The sequence below is a fragment of the Thalassophryne amazonica genome, unplaced genomic scaffold, assembly GCF_902500255.1.
Source record: "Thalassophryne amazonica unplaced genomic scaffold, fThaAma1.1, whole genome shotgun sequence".
Lineage (NCBI taxonomy): Eukaryota > Metazoa > Chordata > Actinopteri > Batrachoidiformes > Batrachoididae > Thalassophryne > Thalassophryne amazonica.
This window is the reverse complement of record NW_022986255.1, coordinates 204,230-230,631: the sequence shown is the minus strand read 5'-3', so window position 1 is coordinate 230,631 and position 26,402 is coordinate 204,230. Positions and strand designations below refer to the sequence as shown.

At 41.3% G+C, this 26,402-nt stretch overlaps 1 protein-coding gene across 1 annotated transcript in view; it reads right to left on the bottom strand.

The window, feature by feature from the left end:
* LOC117505838 (condensin-2 complex subunit D3-like) overlaps positions 1-26,402 on the bottom strand; it is a 236,142-nt gene that overhangs the window by 36,308 nt on the left and 173,432 nt on the right. The window contains 2 exon segments of the mRNA XM_034165369.1: positions 1,476-1,590; positions 14,528-14,635. Coding sequence (XP_034021260.1) covers positions 1,476-1,590; positions 14,528-14,635 — 223 coding nt within the window.

Sequence of the window (26,402 nt, the reverse complement as noted above, 5' to 3'; positions counted from 1 at the left end):
GGGGTCCAACAGTCATGATATTACAGATACATCTCCTAACATGAGAGGGTATGGGAGTACGTGGTGCACCGCGCAGAGCCTTTGACTCCCTGTGGGGCAGGGCGCAGTGCAGCTGCACGTGATGTTACAGCTATGATGATGGCCATATACATCATGTAACCCATGAGAGGACATGACCGTGTAACTGTAACAGCACGGTCAGGTCAGCTGCACAGCGAGTCAGTGCGTCTCAGAGCCGCAGCTGCACCGCAGGTGCAGACCTCGGGTGCTACATATGGCACTGTAGGGGCATTCTGCATATTCTTTTTTCATGTTACGTGCTGTTTCGTGTCAACATTTGAACTGGGTTCAGGACCTGCTGCACTCCGAATGTGAATAAGAGGTGGCTTCGACACACATTCTGGGTATTCGTACGGCATTCATACACGGCAGTGCGAATGTCTGTCCCGTGTGACTGCAGCTCATGTTCTAGCTGTTTTTCCCATTCAGGCTGATTTGGCCTCATTGCGCTCATTTGTGCCAAGTGTGACGGGGCCGTAATAATTGTCTTATTTGAACAAGGGCTGAACGTGGACTGATTTGATGGTCAAACTTGCTCTTTTACGGATGAAGCCTGGATGAAAAGCTTTCTGAATCAGTTTTTCACACTTTCCTGTTTCACTGAGGCTGTGTGGTGAAGACGATTGTTTAAGACCCTTAAGTTGCTGCTGCTTTTTAATGACCTTTAGTGGAAAAGTCAGCTGTTTTAAAAAGATCATGTGATCCTTTGTAAACAGTAAACAGTTTGTATCTGTAAACAGTTCCAATGCAAACTATTAACTTTTCATGTGGAAATGAGTGAAGCCCCCCCGCCTCCATCTCTCTGCTCTTTCTCTCCTTCCCCCCCCGACCACACAGTCTTTTACGTTTTCTTCTTTGAGCAAACACAGCTTTTTGGAACTATGAAACCTTTAAGCTGTAAAATAAAGTGTTAATTTCTGAATGTAACAACAGCTACGGACACAATAGGTGCTTTGGATTATTTAATGAAGGATTTTGACGGTGGGCTTTTTTTTTTTTTCTTTCAGTCAGGCGAACAGAGACGACGTTTTCTGCTCTGCTCCACTCTGAGCTGCCATTACACAACGCTGTGGCCTCACAGAACGCTGAAATTGCTGACTGGTGATCTTTTTTTAAAATGTAGGTGTGAAGCCAGAACTTTGCGACAAGTGAGTTGCTACATGCAACGCTGCAAAAATAAACTGTCATATCAGTCGGTATAAATGGCTGATACTGATATCTGCAAAAATACTGAATATCGGTGCCGATAATTAGTCTATCCCTAATTTTAACATAACGAGCCTTCTTGAGATCACCTGGTGACATCTCAGACCTTCCAACCAGATTTCTGTACATCAAGCAGGGCAAATTTAGATCAGATTCTTTAGATTTGAGCAACAGTGTCTGTGCTTCAACAAGCTAATTTCTGCTCATACCTGTCAGGCTGTCAGACCGTGTGGTGAGGACAGACTCAACCAGCAAGACCGTCCTCTTGGTAATCCTGGAGGGACAGTGTAGTAATGCCACGCCCAAAGTGTGGAGGTGTTTCACCTGCAAGATTGAATGTTTCAGTGACCTCAAGTGCACAGCATTTCAAGTAAATCCAACAACCAGCTGTGTGGTTGTAAGATTGAATCCTAACCAGTGACAGGAGATAACTGCATGTCTTTGGCACGTCTGTTCAGAGGATCCTTGGGGGTTGTTGGAATGACTTTGTGTCAAAGAATGTTTACGTAGAGAGACTCAAATAAGGAGTATAATTTGCATTGTAAGGGAATGCCAGCTATGTTTCAGCCCTGTGCCTTGTCTCTCTGTGCGTGATCCACGATGTCAGAGCTGGAGTGCTGAGAGCCCCAGTGACTGGAGAAGGGGACCACTTGTCTGCCTGAGTGGTTGCCAACCAGGACCTAAGGCAGTTCCTTATGCCTCATTTCCATTCGAGCAGTTCGGGTCGGTACGGCGCGGTGTAGTATGGTTCACAACAGTTAATTCTGGCTTGGCTTGCATTTCCACTGGCAGCAGCACCCTTTTGTTTGGTAGGCGGAGCCGTGTACATTGGCATAGTAGTTGTTGACATGCACATTATGAAGAGGGTATAAGCTGTCACGCGGCCTATCCACACAGAGTCCACAATGTTTAATTTAACTTTTAATAATATTTTATTTATTTTGTGTTGGAGGGTCATTAATGGGATTAATTTTCGTTGCGAGCAGAATGCTGAAGAGAAGATGGATGGCTGTGATGAACACTGACATGAATACACGGAGCGCTGTAATGCTTTTAACTTTTAAAATAAGTCATTTTTCTTGTTGTGGGACAAAGCACCAGAGTTCTCTGGTTCAGGCTGAGAAACATACCCAGAGTAGACAAACAGGGAATTCTTTAAAAATGCTGCGTTTATTCAGCCACAAAAAGGAATTAAAATCTTCCCAGACGCCGTCTTTCAAAACAAGGATGTCTTTTGTGGATGACAGTTTCGTCAGGCTGTGATGATGAGCGCCTTGGGGCAACTGTTTGTTGTGATTTGGCGCTATATAAGAAAAAAGTTGATTGATTGATTGATGAATCTGGCTGAAACAACGTAACAGGTCAGAATAAAACTTTACATTTACTCAGCGTGTGAATGGTTTAAATATTTGAAACAGTCAAACTGTATGAACGGTCACGTGAGGACTGCAGCTTTAACTTTTGCTGCTGGGCCAACCAATGGACAGCAGTGGGTTAGCACCTCCCTTCTGTAACCATTCCAATATTTTGATACCCCAGGCGAAGGGTTCCAAAAAAGTGGTATGAATGCGGAAACACACAAACTAGTGTTCCATACCGAGTCGGACTGCTCGGTGGAAAAGAGGCATTAATGTGGTGGATGCAGCAGTGCATGGTATGAGTGCATGCGTACGCTGCCAGAACATTCCTCCGTTAACGTCTTATTCAACTATGATGTGTGAAAGAAAGACAAAGTGAACGTAAATGTTGGCTTGATCAGGCTCGCATGGCTCAGATTTTTTAAAGTTGATATTTATGTCATGAAAAGTCAACTGATGACGCCTTTAACAATTTACTGAGATAAAACTGTGAAGGTTTGTTTTATAATCTGTACCCCCCACCGCCAAAATGAATACATATCTCAGATAAGGCTAAGCGTAAATTTGGTAAGATTGTAATTCACGTCGGCAGTAATGACACCCGGTTACGCCAATAGGAGGTCACTAAAATTAACATTGAATCGGTGTGTAACTTTGCAAAAACAATGTCGGACTCTGTAGTTTTCTCTGGGCCCCTCCCCAAACGGACCGGGAGTGACATGTTTAGCCGCATGTTCTCCTTGAATTGCTGGCTGTCTGAGTGGTGTCCAAAAAATGAGGTGGGCTTCATAGATAATTGGCAAAGCTTCTGGGGAAAACCTGGTCTTGTTAGGAGAGACGGCATCCATCCCACTTTGGATGGAGCAGCTCTCATTTCTAGAAATCTGGCCCATTTTCTTAAATCCTCCAAACCGTGACTATCCAGGGTTGGGACCAGGAAGCAGAGCTGTAGTCTTACACACCTCTCTGCAGCTTCTCTCCCCCCTGCCATCCCCTCATTACCCCATCCCCGTAGAGACGGTGCCTGCTCCCAGACCACCAATAACCAGCAAAAATCTATTTAAGCATAAAAATTCAAAAACAAAAAATAATATAGCACCTTCAACTGCACCACAGACTAAAACAGTTAAATGTGGTCTATTAAACATTAGGTCTCTCTCTTCTAAGTCCCTGTTAGTAAATGATATAATAATTGATCAACATATTGATTTATTCTGCCTTACAGAAACCTGGTTACAGCAGGATGAATATGTTAGCTTAAATGAGTCAACACCCCCGAGTCACACTAACTGTCAGAACGCTCGTAGCACGGGCCGAGGCGGAGGATTAGCAGCAATCTTCCATTCCAGCTTATTAATTAATCAAAAACCCAGACAGAGCTTTAATTCATTTGAAAGCTTGACTCTTAGTCTTGTCCATCCAAATTGGAAGTCCCAAAAACCAGTTTTATTTGTTATTATCTATCGTCCACCTGGTCGTTACTGTGAGTTTCTCTGTGAATTTTCAGACCTTTTGTCTGACTTAGTGCTTAGCTCAGATAAGATAATTATAGTGGGCGATTTTAACATCCACACAGATGATGAGAATGACAGCCTCAACACTGCATTTAATCTATTATTAGACTCAATTGGCTTTGCTCAAAATGTAAATGAGTCCACACACCACTTTAATCATATCTTAGATCTTGTTCTGACTTATGGTATGGAAATTGAAGACTTAACAGTATTCCCTGAAAACTCCCTTCTGTCTGATCATTTCTTAATAACATTTACATTTACTCTGATGGACTACCCAGCAGTGGGGAATAAGTTTCATTACACTAGAAGTCTTTCAGAAAGCACTGTAACTAGGTTTAAGGATATGATTCCTTCTTTATGTTCTCTAATGCCATATACCAACACAGTGCAGAGTAGCTACCTAAACTCTGTAAGTGCGATAGAGTATCTCGTCAATAGTTTTACATCCTCATTGAAGACAACTTTGGATGCTGTAGCTCCTCTGAAAAAGAGAGCTTTAAATCAGAAGTGCCTGACTCCGTGGTATAACTCACAAACTCACAGCTTAAAGCAGATAACCCGTAAGTTGGAGAGGAAATGGCGTCTCACTAATTTAGAAGATCTTCACTTAGCCTGGAAAAAGAGTCTGTTGTTCTATAAAAAAGCCCTCCGTAAAGCTAGGACATCTTACTACTCATCACTAATTGAAGAAAATAAGAACAACCCCAGGTTTCTTTTCAGCACTGTAGCCAGGCTGACAAAGAGTCAGAGCTCTATTGAGCCGAGTATTCCTTCATGACTTTCTTTGCTAATAAAATTTTAACTATTAGAGAAAAAATTACTCATAACCATCCCAAAGGAGTATCGTTATCTTTGGGGTTAGACTCTTTCTCTCCGATTGTTCTGTCTGAGTTATTTTCATTAGTTACTTCATCCAAACCATCAACATGTCTATTAGACCCCATTCCTACCAGGCTGCTCAAGGAAGCCCTACCATTATTTAATGCTTCGATCTTAAATATGATCAATCTATCTTTGTTAGTTGGCTATGTACCACAGGCTTTTAAGGTGGCAGTAATTAAACCATTACTTAAAAAGCCATCACTTGACCCAGCTATCTTAGCTAATTATAGGCCAATCTCCAACCTTCCTTTTCTCTCAAAAATACTTGAAAGGGTAGTTGTAAAACAGCTAACTGATCATCTGCAGAGGAACAGTCTATTTGAAGAGTTTCAGTCAGGTTTTAGAATTCATCATAGTACAGCAACAGGGCTGAGCAAACCAACACCCACCCATAACAAACAACACAAAACACAACACATAGGCCGGCCCGGTACATAAACATATATATGAAAGCAAAACACGAGGGAAAAGGAGAAAAAAAAAACCTCATAGCCGCTGCATTACACAGCAGCAATGAGGAAAAAAATCCCCATCAGCACAGAAAAACAATAATCACACAGACAAAAACAAGGACAGAGGACGACAACCGAGATTTGAAAAGGTCCAGTTTATCAGAACACTCCGGAGGCAGCCTGTTTGGCGCCGTCAACGGCCTTGTCCGACAATCCTGGAGGGGGAGGGGCTCAGCCCTGAGCAGTCCACTGTCACAGTCAACGTCAGAGCTGGAGAAGCTGAGGGGAGGGGGGAAGACCAGGGAGAGAGGCTTAAGTGTTGATCTTCTGAGGAGGTTTTATCACAGCGACCTTGAAGTGCAGCTGTATTTGGGGAAGCCAAATGAATAGCCAGATTAGCAGACGCATGAAAGATTCCACAGTTCTGAGAACAGAGTGGCTCTCAATGCATCTGAATGTAGAATGTGGTCTTCACAGACGGTCAGAGCGGGTTTCCAGGGCTGTGATTCTATTCGAGATGTTTTCCAACGCGCGGTTAACACCTGCCGACTGCGCAGCCACTGCCTTCCCAATCGAATCAATCATGTAGGGCAGCCTGGAAGGACCAATCAAAGCTGCTTCCACTTTCTTGATTTTCCGGTAAACCAGCACAGTGCCCGCTCCACACAGCAGAAAGCCGGTCACCACCAAGCCGAATATGTACACATCTTCGATGTCCTCCACAGAAAGCATGTAAAGGCACATGACCTGCCATCTCCTCCACGAGTCCATCACGTAACCCATCACATGCGTCCCGGCAGGACAGGTCGGGTCCTCTGCCCCGAATGTCTTGTAGAAAAAAACTGTGTCAATTGCGTTCAGAGACCACTTTAACAGATCCATTTTTGTCGTTTTCCAGAAGAGCAAAGCTGCAGCCTCACAGACAACACGCCACAGAAGCAGGAAAGATAAGGAGGGAGGGAGAAGAGAAAAGTGCGTCCATCTCGGCCGAGTGCAAGCTGGCAAATATATCATAAAATACACTATTTACAAGTAAGAAAAAGGCTGCATCATAATATTACACGAGTGTACAAGTTATTATTGCACAAGAATGTGTAATATTATTGCACACAGGCAACAAAAAAATTGTTACTATAATGATATAGTGATTTCAGTGATGTGAGTTGTCGACTGGGATCAGTGCTGGTTGTGGAGTCCGACAGCATAAGGAAGGAAGGACTTGTGGTGTCGCTCCTTCACTCACTTTGTGTGGAGCAGCCTGTTGCTGAAGGAGCTTTCCAGTGCAATCAGGATGTCACACATGGGTTGGGAGGAGTTCTCCAGCAGGGATGACATCTTAGCCATCATCCTCCTTCCTCCCACCTCCTACACTGAGTCCAGGGGACTTCCCAGGACAGAGCTGGTCTTTCTAATCACTTTGTCAAGTCTCCTCCCCTCAGCACTTGTGATATCCCCTCAGCACTTGTGATACTGCTGACCACTGCAGACCAGTCTGTAAAAAATGGGTGATGCTACCAGAGTCAAAGAAGGTCCTCAGGAGCGCCCCCTGCACTCCAATGGACCCGAGTCACCTCAGCAGGTAGAGTCTGCTTTGGCCTTTCTTATAAAGTGCACTGAACTGGAGGCGGGTCCACTGACACCAATCAACAAAGTCCTGGGTCACCCCTCTGTACTCTGTCAAACTCATCAGTGATGAGGCTGCAGAGTCATCAGAGAACTTTTTGCAGGTTGCAGAGCTGTATATGAAGTCTGCAATGTAGAGGGTGCAGAGAAAGGGAGCCAAGATGGTTCCCTGCAGGACCCACGTGCTGCAGATGACCATGTCAGACACAGTCCCAAGCCCTTATGTACTGTGGACATTCTGTGAGGTAGTCCAAGATCCAAGAGAAAATATTGAAATTTATAACCCTTTGAATGATTTCCTGCATTTTGTGATGGCACTTTGTGTTGCTAATTAGGATAGTAAATAATGTGCAACATGTCCTTTAAAACCTCTCCGGGAACCATCACCTTATCATAGTGGAGAGGTTTGTGTGTTGCTATGAACCTGAGAGCTGTGTTGTCTGGTGCATTTGTGCTCCTGGTAGGGTCTCCCATGGCAAATTGGTCTCAGGCGCGAGGGGCCAGAATAAGAATGGTTCACACTAGACCATGACAGAACGAGGCAGAGGAAATGTGACCGGGGCTGGAGGAAGCCCAGGGCCCCCGTCTGGAGCCAGGCTTGGATGTAGGGCCTTTCAGCAAATGCCTGGTGGTGGGGCTTGCCACAGCCCAGTCGGCCACAGGCAGAAAAGGCAAGTCGACCTATCATCTCCACCCTGTGGCCTTACCACCCGCAGGGGGAATTGCTGGTGTCGGGTGCGCTGTCCAATGGGTGGCAGTGAAAGTCGAGGGCCTCGGCGGACCAGACCCGGGTGGCAGAGGCTAGCTCTGTGGGCGTGGAACGTCAATTTGTTTCAATTTCAATTTATTTTCATTTATATAGTGCAAAATCACAACAGAGTTGCCTCAAGGGGTTGATGATATCCGTCCAGAAATGCTGAAGGCTCTGGGTGTGGAGGGACTGTCTTCGATGAGACATCTCATCATTGCGTTGAGGTCTGGGCAGTGGTGGGCAGAGTTGTGCTAATCCACTAACTGCTAATTAGCAAAGCTAACTTTTTTTGTTTGGTGATTAGCTTTTCAGCTAATGTTGAAAACTGAAAATTCTGCTTAAGTGATTCAGCACGTATAGCAAATGGGTGGCAATTGGTATTCACACTCCCATCCTGTAGATGGCAGTGTGAATATCAATTGCCACCCATTTGCTACACGTGCTGAATTACACTTAACTTACACACACTTAAACACAATTTTCAGTTTTTAAATGGCCTTTTTTTCCAACTGAAAAAAAAAGACATTTCCAAATACAGATTTATTTGTAAAAATCAACACACGTTACAGTAACTTGTCTGTTGGTTTTTATAAACCAACCAACCACTGATGACAGGAGGCTCCATTTTCCCATAATGCCTTTTTGGCATGTCTGTAAATGCTAAAACCTTCAAAATTAGTGCATTACTTAAAAACATATAGCTGATATTTTCACTTTGGAAAAAAAAACGACAGAAGTGATATTAATTTTGATAACCTGTCCAGAATTAGTTTATTTAAAATTTGAACCATAAGTCAAAACTACCAAGTTGTGCATGACTCCTCCGACAGGTCTGCAAGACTGTATGGCTTTACTTAGAAGTATCAGTAGCTGCCAGTGTACCGGAGTCAATACTAAAAGTTATCATTTTAGCTTTTAGCTGTAACTTCCACTAAATGTTTTTTTTTTTTTTAAGGGCTTTATCAGTTTCGAAAAGTTAACTGTTCAGTTAGCGGATTAATGGTTATCAAAGGCAAATTTTGGCTAGCTGCTGTGACCACCACTGGGCCTGGGACAGTGCCTAAGGAGTGGCAAACTGGGGTGGTCCCCCTTTAAAAAAAATAATAAAAAAAAATAAAACAAGGGGACCATAGAGTGTGTACCAGTTACAGGGGCATCACACTACTCAGCCTCCCTGGTAAAGTCTACTCCAGGGTGCTGAAAAGGAGGGTCTGGCCAATAGTCGAACCTCTGACTGAAGATGAACAGTGCGGATTCTGTCCTGGTCGTGGAAGAACCAACCAGCTTTTTGGTCTCACAAGGATCCTGGAGGGTGCCTGGGAGTATGCCCATCCGGTCTACATGTGTTTTGTGGACTTGGAGAAGGCGTATGTTCAGGTACCCCGGGAGATACTGTGTTAGGTGCTGCGGGAGTATAGAGTGAGGGGGGTCCCTTCTCAGGACCATCCAATCTCTGTACTCACAAAGCGAGAGCTGTGTTTGGGTGCTCAGCAGTAAGTCGGACTCATTTTGGGTGGGGGTTGGCATCCACCAGGGCTGCACCTGTTTGTGATATTCACGGACAGGATATCGAGGTGTAGTTGGGGGGAGGAGGGTTTCCAGTTTGGTGGGCTCACGGTGTCATCACTGCTTTTAGCAGATGATGTGGTCCTGTTGGCTTCATCAGCCTGTGACCTCCGACGCTCACTGGATCGGTTCGCAGCCGAGTGTGAAGTGGCTGGGATGAGGATCAGCACCTCTAAATCTGAGGCCATGGTTCTCAGCAGGAAACTGATGGATTGCCTACTCCGTGTAGGGAATGAGGTCTTGCCCCAGGTGAAGGAGTTCAAGTACCTTGGGGTCTTGTTTACGAATGAGGGGACAATGGAGCGTGAGATTGGCCAGAGAATCGGCGCAGCAGGGGCGATGCTGCATTCGCTCTACCGTACTGTTGTGATGAAAAGGGAGCTGAGCCAAAAGGCGAAGCTCTCAATCTACTGGTCAGTCTTCATTCCTACTCTCACCTATGGTCATGAGGGTTGGGTCATGACTGAAAGAACTAGATGGGTACAAGCGCCCGAAAGGGGCTTCTTTAGGAGGGTGGCTTCTGTCTCCCTTAGAGATACGGTGAGAAGCTCGGTCATCCGTGGGAGCTCAGAGTAGAGCCGCTGCTCCTTCACGTTTTAAGGAGCCAGCTGAGGTGCTTCGGGCATCTGGTAAGGTTGCCCCCTGGGCACCTCCCTAGGGAGATGTTCCAGGCACGTCCATCTGGGAGGAGAACCCGGGGAAGACCCTGAACTAGATGGAGAGATTATATCTCGACAGTGGCCTGGAAATGCCTCAGATGTGGTCAATGTGATTTGATTTGATTTATGTCCAGAGATCTAGGATCCAGTGACCAATTTCATATTTATTTACTGTAAGATTCAATAAAATGTTGTTGACATACAAAACCTGTAAAGCCGACATTTAGTACACAGAAAATTCACAGGAGTTATTGATAAAGGGAAATGATAAAGTATCAGATTGATAAGCGGAATAGATAATGGCATCGATAGATCATGGGTAAAAGCAATAAATTTTCATCTGACTGAAATTTTTTCCTGGCAAAAATAAATGCCAGCAATTCCTTAAAATGTGACATAGTGGGGGCAGACACTCTTTTTTCCTTAATAAATACAATAAACACATTATACAGTATCAAAATCTTTTCTAAATAGCCCCTAAGGGGAGAGAGACGAAGCATAAAAAACACAAAACCTGAACATAAAGGTATATAAAAGGGTGGTAGGGGGCGGGGTGTAGTCTTGATTCTGGGGGGCCTGGGGTGCTCCCCCAGAACATTTTTAAAAGAGCAAGTCAAATTTAGTGTATTCTGGTGAATTTTAATGGGTATGAAACCCTCTGAAGCAAAAGTCACTTCAAACTGTGAAATAAAAACATAGTATTGATTCTGGAGGGTCTGGGTGATCTCCCCCAGAAATTTTGTAAAAGAGCAAGTAAAACTTTGCAAATTCTGGTGAATTTTAATGGGTATGAAGCCCTCGGAAAAAATAAAACTCACTTCAAACTGAAGTAAAACACAGTATTGATTCTGGGGGTGGGGGGGTGTTTGGGGTGGTCTTTAAAAGAGCAAGTCAAATTTTGCATGCGCAGTGAGAAACGTGAAACTGGCTTATTCACATTTAATCGGTACAATGCTTTCACTCGGAAAACAAATGTAGCGTACCGCAAGTTAAACTTCATCAAAGCCATTTAAAGGTAATCATGACTCACCTTTTTGTGGATTAAAGTCACTAACCAGGACTCTTGGTGCGATCAAGAAACGAGGCTCGCCCGCCGTGTCCCACTGGAGTTTTTATTTGTTCCTCATTAACGTGAGTTTTCCGAGGAGCAGCCAACTCTCAGACCCGGACTGGATCATTAATATCTGCTACTTCACCAGTTCATCAACTGAATTTAGAAATAATGTCCTCCCTTATGTGAAACGTGACTCGTTCCTTCAAATGCGCGCAGTGTTACCGGTGTCACGTGGGCTCATAGACAAGCTGAAGTTACGGCCCCTCATGTAAAAAAGGAAAGAAAAAATATATTCTTCATGTGTGGTTTTTGTGGAACTTCACTGATTATGCGTTTTTCTTCCAAATGACTCCTCTGCTGCTGCCACCGTCTGTTACTGGCTGGGCGTCGGTCCTCCGGGCTGCAGGTCAGACTGATAAAAACCTCTCTCTATCCCTCTCCGCTGGACAGGGAGGAGAAGGACCGAGGCTCATGGCAAGCAGTAAACAGAACGGAGAGGAGTGAAAATTCACACGGTCCCTTCCTCCACGGTGCCATCCACACTGACGTTGCTGCTACTTTGATTAGCGCAGAATGGGATGTTGCTTTGACATTGAGAGTATCATATTTCAGCCCCAAAACACGTATGACACAACGTGCAAGCATTGTGTGGTTAAATTTTCCAAATGATGGAAATCCGTCATGGTGATGGAGAACTTTAATCTATGCGATAGATAAATCCCCATCCCGAGAGTGCACCAGGTGTCATTTTTCCATTGAAAGTGTGATTTTACAGCAATGTATCAAACAACACATTCATCATTTTAAAATTAAGTCTCCATGACACAAAATCAACGTTGCAATTAATCCGCAGTTCACGTGCATGTTGAACTGTAGGGGATCGGCTGTGTGGAGATTTCATATCCCTGATTACAGGTTAAAGATTAGCAGCACCTCAAAATGACCTGTAGTGCAGCAGATAACTGAAACAATCCTGCAAATGGTGATAAAAGCATCAAATTCGGCAGAAATACTCCTTAGACACACCTCTTTTGAAAAAATCGATTGGCCACTTGACTTTTCAATCGGTGGTCAGGTAGGGGTCAATTAAAGAATTACATAGAGGTCAAAATTAAAAGATGCTCCAATCATGTTGAAAAATATTCCACATCATCATCACTTTACCAAGGCGTTGCTAGGCTGGTATCGTAGATTTACGTCGACGCTACCTGGCTATACCCGCCCGCTGTGCATAAACAAATGACATCATAGCGTGCAGCCCAAGAACTGTCCGCAGAGGGGAAAAAAAAACTGTCCGCAGAGGAAAAGATAAAAAGGTGAGAAGTGTGTGTTGGTCCCAATATGGATATTCCGGAAGATTTTCTCATGGATAGTACAACAGTGAACAGCAGCCAATTAAGCAGCCAGCTTGATGAGGACGCACTGGCGAATTTGGAGAGCAGCACACGCCAGCCGACAAAAGTTAAAGTAAGCCAACTTGTTATGTACGCGTTACGTGTTGTGTATCTCAGTAAGTGATAATAATGCAAATAACATGCTGTTGTCATGCGGTATGTATTTTCTGAGTCCCTCCATCCATGCCATTGCCTGCAATGACAGATATTTGCCCTCGTCTAACTCGGGCGAATATCTGTCATTTTGGGCGACTGGGCATGAACGTCGGGCCTCAGAAAATGCGTACTGCCCTCCAAAAGCATGTTATTGTATTACTATTTGCCTGATCATAAAGATTCCAAAAAGTTATAGTTTGGACTATCTGTGAGTGAATTCTATGGAGTTACGGGATAAAAACAGCAAGAATGGTGACAAAGGTCATTTTCATTTTGTACAGGGGTCAAAAGTTAAAGTTGCTCCAATTTTGGTAAAAAGTGATGCAAATTATTGGGTGAGCTAATAGGATTAATAAATGGAATAGTTTTGACAGTGTTGAATGCTTGGTCTCCAAAGTAAAGGTCAAACAAGATCTACGTCTATTAGATTCTATGACATGTGACATATGTTACCCTGTAATGTGATAAGTAAGGATGATACATGGTCCAAACTATTCCTTTTTAAAACTGTGTTAACTCAACTAGTAATGTGCATTACTTTTTACCAAAATTGGAGCAACTATAACTTTTGACCCCTGTACAAACCGACACTGACCGTTGTCACCATTCTTGCTGTTTTTGATTGATTGATTCTCATACAAAATAATGTATATACAAAAAAACAACAAAAGAGAGAGAAAGAGAAAAAAATACAATATAAGTAATGTGCAAGGGAGTAGTGGAAGCCAAAAAGGCTTACAGAGAATCCACTCCCGAACAAAGCAAACATAACAGAATACAACAGAATTATATCATTTTTTCCAGATTATAACAAATCATTGTAAATACTCCTGCAGAATCTTCACTTTTAGTCCACTTTTATACGTATATAAGGCGACAGATGGATTCACAAGTTGTACATTATCATTCCAAGATTTAACACCATATCTGATGTCATGCTGATATAGCGAGTCGCTCTATGCAAAGGTAAATGCAAATGTGCAGCCTGCCTGGTCAGATAATTATGAATTTGATGGTTATGCACAAAATAATATTTAATGAAGGAAGGCCACTTAATATCATAGGGTGCCCTGAAAACAAAGGTACAGGTCAAGAAAATATTTATATGGAAAATATTTAAGAGCTGCAATTTAAAAAACAGAGGTGCACTTGGAGCACAAGGTTTCGAACGAGGAGCTATTTGAGCAAATATTTTCTGTAGAAGAAATATTTTGTTTATATAAGTTGCAAAGGTACTTCCCCATACAATATTACAATAACTTAAATGTTAACTTAAATAAACTAAACTATAGTATAATATTAAAAGACATTTGTGATGTACTAATCTTATTTTGGTTATGATTCCTATTGACGTGGTTATTTTTTTAAAAACATGATCAATATGTTCTCTCCAAGACAGTTTCTCATCCATTTTTATCCCATAACTCGACTGAATTCAGTTACAGACCGTCCAAACCATACCTTTTTGGAATCTTTATGATCAGGCAAGTAATGTGGCAAAGGTTTCAATATGATTGGAGCATCTTTTAATTTTGACTCCTGTATAATTCTTCAATAGACCTCTACCTGAACGCCAACTGAAAATTCAAGTGGCCAATCGTTTTTTTTTTTTGGTTTTTTTTTACAAAAGAGGATTGTCTGAGGAGTATTTGATGCTTTTATTTATTTATCACCATTAGCAGAATTCCGCTCTAAATATTCTCTTATCTGCTTCACTACTGGAGAGTTTTCTGTGTCAGATCTTCACTTTTTAATACTGTGGTATATCAGTGATAATCCTCTGCGCAAGATTAGAATACAATATGTTAAACTGGACATATTCAAACCAAGAAACAGACAACAAACCCACCATCAGCTCCGCGTTGAGGTTCTGGGTTCCATTTTCACTCAGGATGATTCCGGCTAAATACATCTCACAGATGGACACCAGCTCACCACAGTGCTGATTCATGAATACCTGAAAGAACAAAAACAAAGCAGAAGTGACTATTAGCAATAAGCCGACCCACCGAGGATTCAACCATCAGCACCGCGATTTTCACAGATGCCAGGGAGAAACCAACGCAGAGGACAGACAGTGACACCTTTGAGGACAGGATCTCATCACTCACTGTGTCACGCTCAAACCAAATCAACCTGACAAAAAAAAAAAAGCCCAGAAGCTGTCAGGGTGAATGAGCTTTAGATTTTATCATAGAAGTCGAGCGATGGAACGCCAACCTGCACACTGCTGAAATAATGATGTTGTCTACTAGGAATGAGCAAGTACACCACTATCTGCATCTGTTCAGCCATCTAAATTATCTGTATCCGTAACTGTACTCGTAGTGGGCAGGGCCTAAAGCACAAGTGGGCGTGGTTTAACCCCAAATGGCTGGGGCTTAAATCAGTACATTATTTTAAGCTTGAAATGGATATGGATTGATCAGAAGTTGCAATTATTTATTTGAAAACTATTTACAGAACAGCCTCAGAATTGCGATTCAATGTAGTAGGAAATTATGAACTACTAAGCATGCATGAACAAGAGTTGTCATACTCAACACAACTTTCTTTTTTTAATTTTATGATCAAACTCTGATATTTTTTTCAATTATTTTTTTTTTTACTACCTAATGTTCTTGGCATTTTTTTCCCCACACAAAGTTAAACAATATTGATTAAGATGTGTGTCTCTCTGTGTGTGCATGTTGTATTTTATTGAGTGACTGTGTGACAGAGAGGTTGTTCGACTGACCATTTTATTTTTATGAACTGCAATGAGAAAGTGTCAGATACTGTATGTACCCATATTCACTAAAAATATTAATATAGGCTACTTTGTGTGTATATGTGTGTATGTGTGTAAGTTGTCTGTAAGACTATTTTTTAATGATCTGTGTGAACTTGGTGAATCATGCAAACATCCAGCGATGGCAAACAGGGAAATATGTCAGCCTTGTTCACTGTATTCTTCTCAAAAGCACTGCGTTCAGTATAAGCAAAGTTCCAAGTGACTTTATCCCACCAACAAAACAAAGAGCAAACAAACGGTAAAAAAATTAATAAATAACCCAACCGGAGTGGAGGCAGTGACCGACGCGACGAGCCATTTTCAGTTCTGTCTTGTCAAAAGCACCGTGTACGATACAAACAACCAAGTAACTTTAAATATCATACAAAACAAAAAAGAGGTGAGCTGAAGAAAACTTAAGGAGTATTGAGAGAGCAACGTGAGGTAGAATCAAGCCGAGCAACGTGAGGTAGAATCAAGCCGAGCACAGAGAGATCAGTTCCTGTCTGTGTGCGCATCTCTGCAAGAGTGAGAGACAGGTTGGAGCAGCAGCAGAGACGTGTGTGGGGAGGGGTGGGCGCTGTGTGTGATTGGCCAATCACAGAGCGTGATCACAGTCAGTTAGCCAATGAGAATTTTCTTTGAGCATGAGCACAGATATTGATTAGTTTTACTCATATCATGCCTGTACTCATCAAAAATGCTTTATCCGTACCGGATACTCGTCTGAAACGATTATCCAGCTCAATCCTATTGTCTACCTTCCTGAGGTTAGAAACTAGTGTAATTTGTTTTTCTACAATGTTTCTCTTAAGATTTATTGACCCATGAACTTCGAATCTGTGAATATCTTTCTAACTTTACCCATAGAAGCAGAGAGATGGAACGCCAACTTCTTATCTCTTGGGCTGAGGTTGTGCCACACGTGCAAGAGGAGTTTGAGTTCTTCACTTCCGGTCTTTTGCTCTGCAGGTATTATAAACTCCAATTTTCTGCTGGGAATCGACCATATCAAACATCACAAAATAAGGTTAAAAGTTTTGATTGTTTAATCTGAATAATGTAGAGAGCCTTACATTTTGTAGCTGCCCCGATTATCTCTCACAAAGTCACACTGCTCTCAAAATAAAAATGCGTTGTCGGTGCCATGCTGTTACTGCTGCGAAGGTTTGCAAAGAACCGGTTAGGTTGAAAGACCAAGATATAACCCACATATCCCACACGTCGGGAACTATTCAGATCAAATATATCTTATATAAATAACAGATCTTACAGTCAATGAGCAACAAGGCAATTCAAGTCAATTTTATTCAGTCAGCTACGGGAAGAGGATCACGTCACCCTTTTATTTATTTTTTAATGTGATTTCTGGTCCAAAAGATGAGCTTATCTTCTAGTCCATTATTTTCTGGTCCAAAACGTGGTGCTAAAGTTGCTGTCATCTACAATTCTACAGGGATACAGTTGTTATTTATTTTAATTTATTGAGATCTTATTGTTCTCTATTCAATTTGTACTGATTTTATTTTATTGATATCCCAGTGTAAATTTATATATATATATATATATATATATATATATATATATATATATATATATATATATATATACACACACACACACACACACACGAGATTATAATGTCTACACTGTGTAGTTCGACTTAACTGCATTTATGGACTGTGGATTACAGTTCTTTTGGGATGGCAACTGAGTCTTCAAAATTTACTCCTGCACAGGAGCTCAATTTAAAAACTTTTGATGACACCGAATACAGATTTCATAACACTGAAAATAATACTGCCTCTTTCTCATAAATAGAAATCACCACTGTAACTATTTTACCAAGGAACAATTTAAGCAATATTCCTTCACAAACGCTGCATGCTCTATTATGCATTTTAATAGCAAAAGCCTTTCCATGAATTTTTTCAAAATCCAGTACTGTTTGAAAATTGCTAATACATATTTTTCAGTTATTGCAGTTACCGAGACGTGGTTAAAAGAAGAGCATGTTGATTCTGTCCAACTTGGGGGTTATAATTTTTTTTTTTTTTTGCCAGAAATAGGGCAAACAAACGAGGTGGTGGTACGGCTCTTTATGTCAAATCAAACCATTACTGTGAAATTGTTCCAAATATGTAATTTTCTTTGGATGGTGTTATGGAATGTGTCACTGTGGAGATTATTTGTGAAAAATCAAAAAACATAAAGTTGCTGTCATCTACAATACTACAGGGATACAGTTGTTATTTATTTTAATTTATTGAGATCTTATTGTTCTCTATTCAATTTGTACTGATTTTATTTTATTGATATCCCAGTGTAAATTTATATATATATATATATATACACACACACACACACACACACACACGAGATTATAATGTCTTTGCAATCTGTAAATGTTTAATCGAGCTCCTCAGGGTTGTCAAGTTTTAGCCTCACATGGACCACAATGGAAATAAGTGTTTGTTTTATTGTGTCATCTGTGTATCATTGATACAGTATATTCACCTTTCTGTGTTTATATTGATTTTACAAAATTAACTCAATCAATTCTGTAAATACTGATGATTATTGTTTTACTTTAGATAGTATTTTATCTGAGGGAACAAGGCTTTCCACGTTATCAGACTGAGACCTGCTCGACTCAGCATCCAAGATTCTAACCCTAACTAACAATGTGCACAGTGCACAAACTACAAAACTTTTATGCCAGTTTAAAATTATAAAACTTTGCTGGGGATTTTTCCACAGTTTTGGCAGCTTGATAGAAACTGAAGGCAGGTGTCAGGTCCTTCATGACGCCTCTCATACTGTCTTTGATTTGTGTGGACTGAAATAAATGATGCATATTTCATTGTATTGACTGTGTGATACTTCAGCGATATCAAAATATTTTATGACTGAAAATAAAATGTGAATTGTTCTTAATGAGTTTTGTTGTTCAGCAAAAGAACGTGGTTCTTCTGGAACATTATCAACATTTTTAAGATTGCTGCCAGCCAATATGTCTTTGAAATCCTGAAAAAAAACAAAAAAACAAAACAGAAATTGCTGCAGTGAGGCTGGCAAACTTCTGATATGACACACATCTCTGCATGTTGCAGTTGGACTGACAAAAATCCCTCCCCCCATTATATATATATATATATATATATATATATATATATATATATACAGTAGTGTTCAGAATAATAGTAGTGCTGTGTGACTAAAAAGATGAATCCAGGTTTTGAGTATATTTCTTATTGTTACATGGGAAACAAGGTACCAGTAGATTCAGTAGATTCTCACAAATCCAACAAGACCAAGCATTCATGATATGCACACTCATAAGACTATGAAATTGGGCTATTAGTAAAAAAAAAAAAAGTAGAAAAGGGGGTGTTCACAATAATAGTAGCATCTGCTGTTGACGCTACAAACTCAAAACTATTATGTTCAAACTGCTTTTTTAGCAATCCTGTGAATCACTAAACTAGTATTTAGTTGTATAACCACAGTTTGTCATGATTTCTTCACATCTGTGAAGAAATCATGTGGGAAGTGGGAAGGGAGTTTTTCCTTCCCACTGTCACCAAGTGCTTGCTCACAGGGGGTCGTTTTAACCGTTGGAGTTTTTCCGGAATTATTGTATGGCCTTGCCTTACAATATAAGGCGCCTTGGGGCAACTGTTTGTTGTGATTTGGCGCTATATAAATAAAATTGATTTGATCTGTGAGGCATTAACTTTGTCGGTTTGGAACCAAGATTTTGCTGGTTTACTAGTGTGCTTGGGGTCACTGTCTTGTTGAAACACCTCCTTTACTATTTTTTTTTTTTTTTTTACTAATAGCCCAATTTCATAGCCTTAAGAGTGTGCACATATATATATATATATATATATATATATATATATATATATATATATATATATATATATATATATATATATATATATATATATATATATATATATACACGAGGTCTGTCCAAAAAGTAACAGACCTTTTTATTTTTCTCAAAAACTATATGGATTTGAATCACGTGTGATTGCATCAGCCAAGCTTGAACCTTCATGCGCATGCGTGAGTTTTTTCACATCTGTCGGTTGCATCATTTGCCTGTGGGCAGGTTTTGAGTGAGCACTGGTCCACCCCCCTCGTCGGATTTTTATTGTCAGAGAACTGGCTGAGAGACTGCCGCTTTGCTCCATGAAATCTTTTTCAGAAACTGTTAGAGACAGCCAGTTGGAAACCATTCGAAAGATTCAGAAGGATTTTGGTGAAGATTCTGTCAGTGTCACACGGATTAAGGACTGTTAAAACCTTTTTAAAGATGGCCCACAGTGGCGGAGGTCGCGCAGCGCACCGAGCAGCCATCGACAGGCTGGATCGACCAGCTCATTTCTAAACTGAATGCTGTGTTGATCCGGGACATCGTGTGACTACCACAGAAATGGCAAGAGAGCTGGACATAGCACTTTTGGGGCACATTCCACTGTTAGAGATTTTGTAATGAAAGATGTGCGGAGGATTTCGCGCGTCGGCACGAAGCAGCTCAGGACGTGCAGCAAAAAAACACCTTCGTCTTGGAAGTCTCACAGGACATGTTGGGGCATGTCCAGCTGTTACACAATTTCTCGGATACTCACTCGACTGAAAAGCCATCGAAAGCCGTCTGAATCTTCTGAATGGTTTCCAACACGGAGGTGTTTTTTTTTGTTGTGCACCATGAGCGGCTTCGTGCCGACGCGCGAAATCGTCCGCATGTCTTTCATTACAAAATCTCGTAACAGTGGAATATGCCGCAAAAGTGCTATGTCCAGGTCTCTTGCCATTTCTGTGGTAGTCACATGATTTCCCAGATCAACACAGTGTTCAATTTAGAAATGATCTGGTCGATCCAGCCTGTCGATGGCCGCTCGGTGTGCCACGCGCCCTCCGCCGCTGTCGGCCGTCTTTAAAAAGGTTTTAACACTCCTTAATCCGTGTGACGCCGACAGAATCTTCACCGATATCCATCTGAATCTTTCGAATGGTTTCCAACTGGCTGTCTCTAACAGTTTCTGAAAAACATTTCATAGAGCAAAGCGGCAGTCTCTCAGCCATTTCACTGACAATAAAAATCAGACGAGGGGGCTGGACCAGTGCTCACTCAAAGCCTGCCCACAGGCGAATGACGCAACCGACAGGCGTGAAAAAACTCACGCATGCGCACGAAGGGTCAAGCTTGGCTGATGCAATCACACGTGATTCAAATCCATATAGTTTTTGAAAAAAATAAAAAGGTCTGTTACTTTTTGGACAGACCTCGTATATATATATATATGTATATATATATATATGAAATGGCTTCTCTGATAAAACCACATTATTTCAGAACTTCTGGGAGAAATTTAAGAGTTAAAATGTCAGAATTCTGAACAGGAACAGAAAATTTCATATCTGGAAAATCAGGTGTCTGACTTGGAGCAGTATTCACGCTTGAATGACGTCAACATCTCAGGACTAAAAATTTAACCAAGGAATTTTTCACAAGCTGTTTCAGGAGTTAGTTTCGATGATGGTGGACACGAGGAATCCACGGAGGAACGGGTGACCGCATTTCTCAATAGTAAACATATTGTCATTTTTAAGGAAAATATCAAAGCCTGTCACACTCTGCCGACCTGAGATAACACATCCACTCCAGTCATCATCATCCGTTTTGCAAACAGAAGGCGCAAAATTGAATTGCTCAAACAAGGAAAGAAACTGAAAGGCACAAATGTTTATATAAATGAGCAACTTACCAAGAGCAACACAGACATCACCAGGAAAGCAAGGCTTCTCAGACAACAGGGCAAAATTCAGTCAGTCTGGGTCACAAATTGCAAGGTTTTTATCAAAACCAAATGATGCACCCGAAAATACCAGAGGCCTGTTCATCAAGAAGTTGAGTCAGTTAGAACGTTATGAGTAAGGATGTTTCATCTGTTAAGGGATAAATTTTGAGAAATTCTGTGCCATGTTCAGGTTTACACTGTGTAGTTCGACTTAACTGCATTTATGGACTGTGGATTACAGTTCTTTTGGGATGGCAACTGAGTCTTCAAAATTTACTCCTGCACAGGAGCTCAATTTAAAACCTTTTGATGACACCGAATACAGATTTCATAACACTGAAAATAATACTGATCCGGAATGCCTCTTTCTCATAAATAGAAATCACCACTGTAACTATTTTACCAAGGAACAATTTAAGCAATATTCCTTCACAAACGCTGCATGCTCTATTATGCATTTTAATAGCAAAAGCCTTTCCATGAATTTTTTCAAAATCCAGTACTGTTTGAAAATTGCTAATACATATTTTTCAGTTATTGCAGTTACCGAGACGTGGTTAAAAGAAGAGCATGTTGATTCTGTCCAACTTGGGGGTTATAATTTTTTTTTTTTTTTTTGCCAGAAATAGGGCAAACAAACGAGGTGGTGGTACGGCTCTTTATGTCAAATCAAACCATTACTGTGAAATTGTTCCAAATATGTAATTTTCTTTGGATGGTGTTATGGAATGTGTCACTGTGGAGATTATTTGTGAAAAATCAAAAAACATAAGCCGGTCATGAGCCAAATCTCATGACCATAGGTGAGGATCGGAACATAGATCGATCGGTAAATCGAGAGTTTTGCCCCCCTACTCAGCTCTCTCTTCACCACGACGGTCCGATACAGCGACCGCATCACTGCAGATGCTGCACCGATCCGTCTATCAATCTCACGCTCCATCCATCCCTCACTCGTGAACAAGACCCCGAGATACTTAAACTCCTCCACTTGAGGCAAGGACACTCCACCGACCTGAAGAGGGCAAAGCACCTTTTTCCGGTCGAGAACCATGGCCTCGGATTTGGAGGTGCTGATTTTCATCCCGGACACTTCACACTCGGCTGCTCTCACAGTCGACTTTAACACAGATTTTTTAAATCCTCATGGCCATATACACATAGCGAAATTAATGGATTCTGTGTTCTGTACGGAATTATATCCAGTAATAACACACCCAACCAGGATTACTACGAATACGTCAACACTCATTGACAATATATGAACAAACATAATTGTTGGGGATTTAATAGGTGGATTACTTATTAGTGACATCACCGAACACCTGCCGGTTTTTGTTGTGCACAATTCTTTAGATGATAAAGTTGATCATACTGACACTCCCAATTTCAAAAGAAAAATAAAAAAGGAATCTATGGCCAACCTTAGAACAGAGTTATTGCACCAAGACTGGCATGGCATCTATACTGAAGACAGTGACTAATCACATGAATCATTTATCTCCATTATCTCCAAGCTGTATGATAAACACTGTCCACTGATATTAAATGTTGCACAGAAGCAAATTTCTGACAAACCCTGGATCACTAAGGGACTGCTGAAGGCATGTAAAAGAAAAAAATTGTATAAGCAATTTTTAAAGCACAGAACAATTGATGCTGAGAGCAAATATAAGACATGTAAAAATAAGTTGACCAATATTATGCAGTCTTGCAAAAGGCAGTATTAGAGTGACTTGTTGGAAACAAAAATAAGACAAACATTAAAAGGTACTTGGAAGCTCTTAAATGAAATTATTAAAAATAAAAAAGTTGTACAAAACTATCCAACATATTACCACTCAAATACTGATACTGTGGTTAAAGAAAAGAAAGTTATAGTGGATCATTTTAATGACTATTTTGCCAATGTGAGGAAAAATTTAGCAAATGCAAATGTACCTTCTAAAGTGAGCTCTGGGGAAAACAGGACAATGAAGACTAACCTTTCGGATTCAATATTTATCAGAGAAACTGATGAATATGAAATAATTAACATAATGCATAAACTAAAAGGGGGAAAAAAATCAGCTGAATGTGTCATTAAACCGTTAACTTACATCTATAATTTGTCATTAACGACTGCTAGATTTCCTTCCAAAATGAAAAGCGGTACCGCTGTTTAAATCCGGCGACAAACATGCTTTTTCAAAGTACAGGCCAAACTCACTGCTACCCCAATTTTCACAAATTCTGGAAAAAGCATTCATTAAGAGGTTGGATAATTTTAAATCCAAACATCACATATTAAATGAGCAGCAATATGGTTTTAGAAAGAATTGTACTACCTCAATGGCAGTAGTTGATATCGTGGAACACATCACAAACGCAATCGAAAAACAAACAACACACCGTGGGGGTTTTTCCGACTTACAGGAAGCCTTCGATACTACTGATCATACCACATTACTGGATAGGTTATGGAGGTATGGCAACAGGGGAGTGGCACATGATTGGATAGTCAGCTATTTGGACAATAGATATCAATATGTTTACTTGGGTTGGACAAACTGAATTTTTGAGGTGCACTTGCGGGGTTACCCAGGGCTCAGTCCTTGGGCCTTTGCTGTTTCTTTTGTAGATTAATGATATATGTTTGGTTTCAAAATTTGTGCATTGTATTTTATTTGCTGATGATACGACTGTGTTTTGTAGTGGGGATCATTTGGGACATGGTCTGGATACGATGGAGAAGGAACTACAGAGGTCCAAGGAATGGTTCGAGTCCAACAAATTGTCGCTTCACTCTGGTAAAACAAAGTGTATCGTATTTGGTAATAAGCACAGGAATGTACATAGAAGTTTAAGAGTACACGATATTGAAACTGAACTCGGAAATGTAGCGAAATTTCTAGGGGTCTTTATCGATGAAAACTTAAGTTGGAAAACATAAATTATGTTCTGTATAAAGCATAGGACTTCCTCCCACAACACTCGTTCATTACTTATTCAATATATGACCGACTGTATTGAAGTTTGAGAAACCACCTATAAAAGTAATACAAATCCTATATTTTGACTTTAAAAGAAAGCTATAAAAATCATTAGTAAGAAACCATATCGTGAGCCAACAAATCCATTGTTCATCCATCTGCATATTTTGAAATTTGGGGATCTGAGTGAATAAATCAGAATACAAATTATGTTTAAAGCACAAAAGAAACTTCTACCACAACGTCCAGGACCTGTTTAAAATGAGGGACTCCAATTATAATTACAAGGAGTATTGTTATTTCAGAAATCAAAGATTCAAACTACCGCAAAAAGTCATTGTGCTTCTGTTAAAGGTGTTCAATATTTGGAAAAATTGCCTTGAAAACATAAAACCACTTGGTACTTTGGTAGGCCTTAATGCTGCGTTTACACATAACGACGACAAGTCACGAATGCCACGAAGTACACATTCTTGGCCACTGATCACGAATGTGATGATTCGGGGCAGAGGCGTCAGGTGTCCTCAGGAACTGCTGCAACCTGTTACCACACGTTATGATTAATGGCACGTGTTGCTGGAGAATTATCAGGAACCATTACGCACGGTCAAGAATAATGTTGCATCTGTTGCACATGGTTAAGTTCTGTCACGTTGTGAACGAGGTGAATTGTCTCCACACACACACACACACACACCCATATTCATCCAGCCGAATTCAGATCGCTCCAGTTTTTCAAAAGAACTTTGTGACTGCATGCGTAGCTGGGCTCTGTGCCGTGGAGTGGTGCAGAGAGGAGGAGACAGACAGAGCCAGATGTGTGGCTTCATGCGGCTCTCGTCTCACACATTTTCCCAAACATCAGGCACATGCAGCAGGTGGAACACCTGCAGGAGCGCACTGAAGAGCACTAAAATGAGACTTTTAACCGACTTGGTGTCAGCAATCAAACTGAATGTGATGCAGCAGGGTTTAATTGTGCGCAGCTTCTTCCTCCGCCGGACTGGAGGAGGTGCAGAGATGTCTGGCTGCACGTGAGTCTCCTCTCGCTCCTCTGGCTCAGACTCGTTCTCCTGCTCATCAGTTACAACAGCAGGTGGAACACCTGCAGGAGCGTCCTGAGGAGCTTCAGCAGGAAATGTGGAACGACACTTGGCTGACTTCGCGTCACTGTTGCTCTTCAGCATCCTGCATCAAACTGAACGCTGTGGAGCTGAGTTTAATTGTGCGCACATGACAGAAAACTGATTCATCATGGTGCACAGTGAAATGTGACGCCACGTTACAAGTCGTGTCAAAACTTGACAGTTTCCGTGTCACTTCGTAATAACGCGTGACAGTCTGGGCTCCAAGCATAGCCGGCACCACGAGGGGGCGTTTGGGGGTGACGCCCCCTCAAGTCATCAACCTCACCCCCTCGGATGTTAGAGTTCTCAAAAAAATTAAAAAGAAAGAAAAAGAAATACTGGAAAATATAGCAAAATATTAGTTATTCAAAACCAAATTAACTAAAGTAATTAATCTGAAAACAAACGGATATGGCGTGTGTCTGTGTTCAAGGGATTTGATAGGTTGAGGGTTGCGCTTGTCAGTGCGGCAGAGGGCGGTGCGTTTCCAACGCGTCGTGACGTCAGACGTGTCGCTTCGGAAGCAGCAAGGGGACAGAGATTGCTACGTCACACTCTGGCTGTTTCCACAATCTGAAAAAAGTTCAGTGATCGCCGTCTTGAACTTCAGTCGCCTGAACCACAAAAAAACCTTTAAAAAACAGCAGTAGAACGATTCTCCCATCACCCTGCTGGGAGAAGCTTTTTTCAGCTACTTTTCGGAGTGACGCCGACCCCGCCCCCTGTGATAAACTCATCGCCCCCTTAATATTTTTTTTCTGGCGCCGGGACTGGCTCCAAGAACCATCACAGGAACCACTACGAACGTTGTCACATTCTATTAAGGATCACTACTCATCAAGACAGATCAACATGCTCAGTTGCGACCTCCACAACGTGAGACGAAATGAGGATGGTGTGTGACATTCGTGGAAGATTTTTTGACAGTCAAAAACATGCTCCACGAATATCAAGAATATCACACACTATTAAGAAACCTATTCAGGTGTGTTAAGTCACATTAAGAATGTCAGGAATGTGCCACGAATGACAGAAAAAT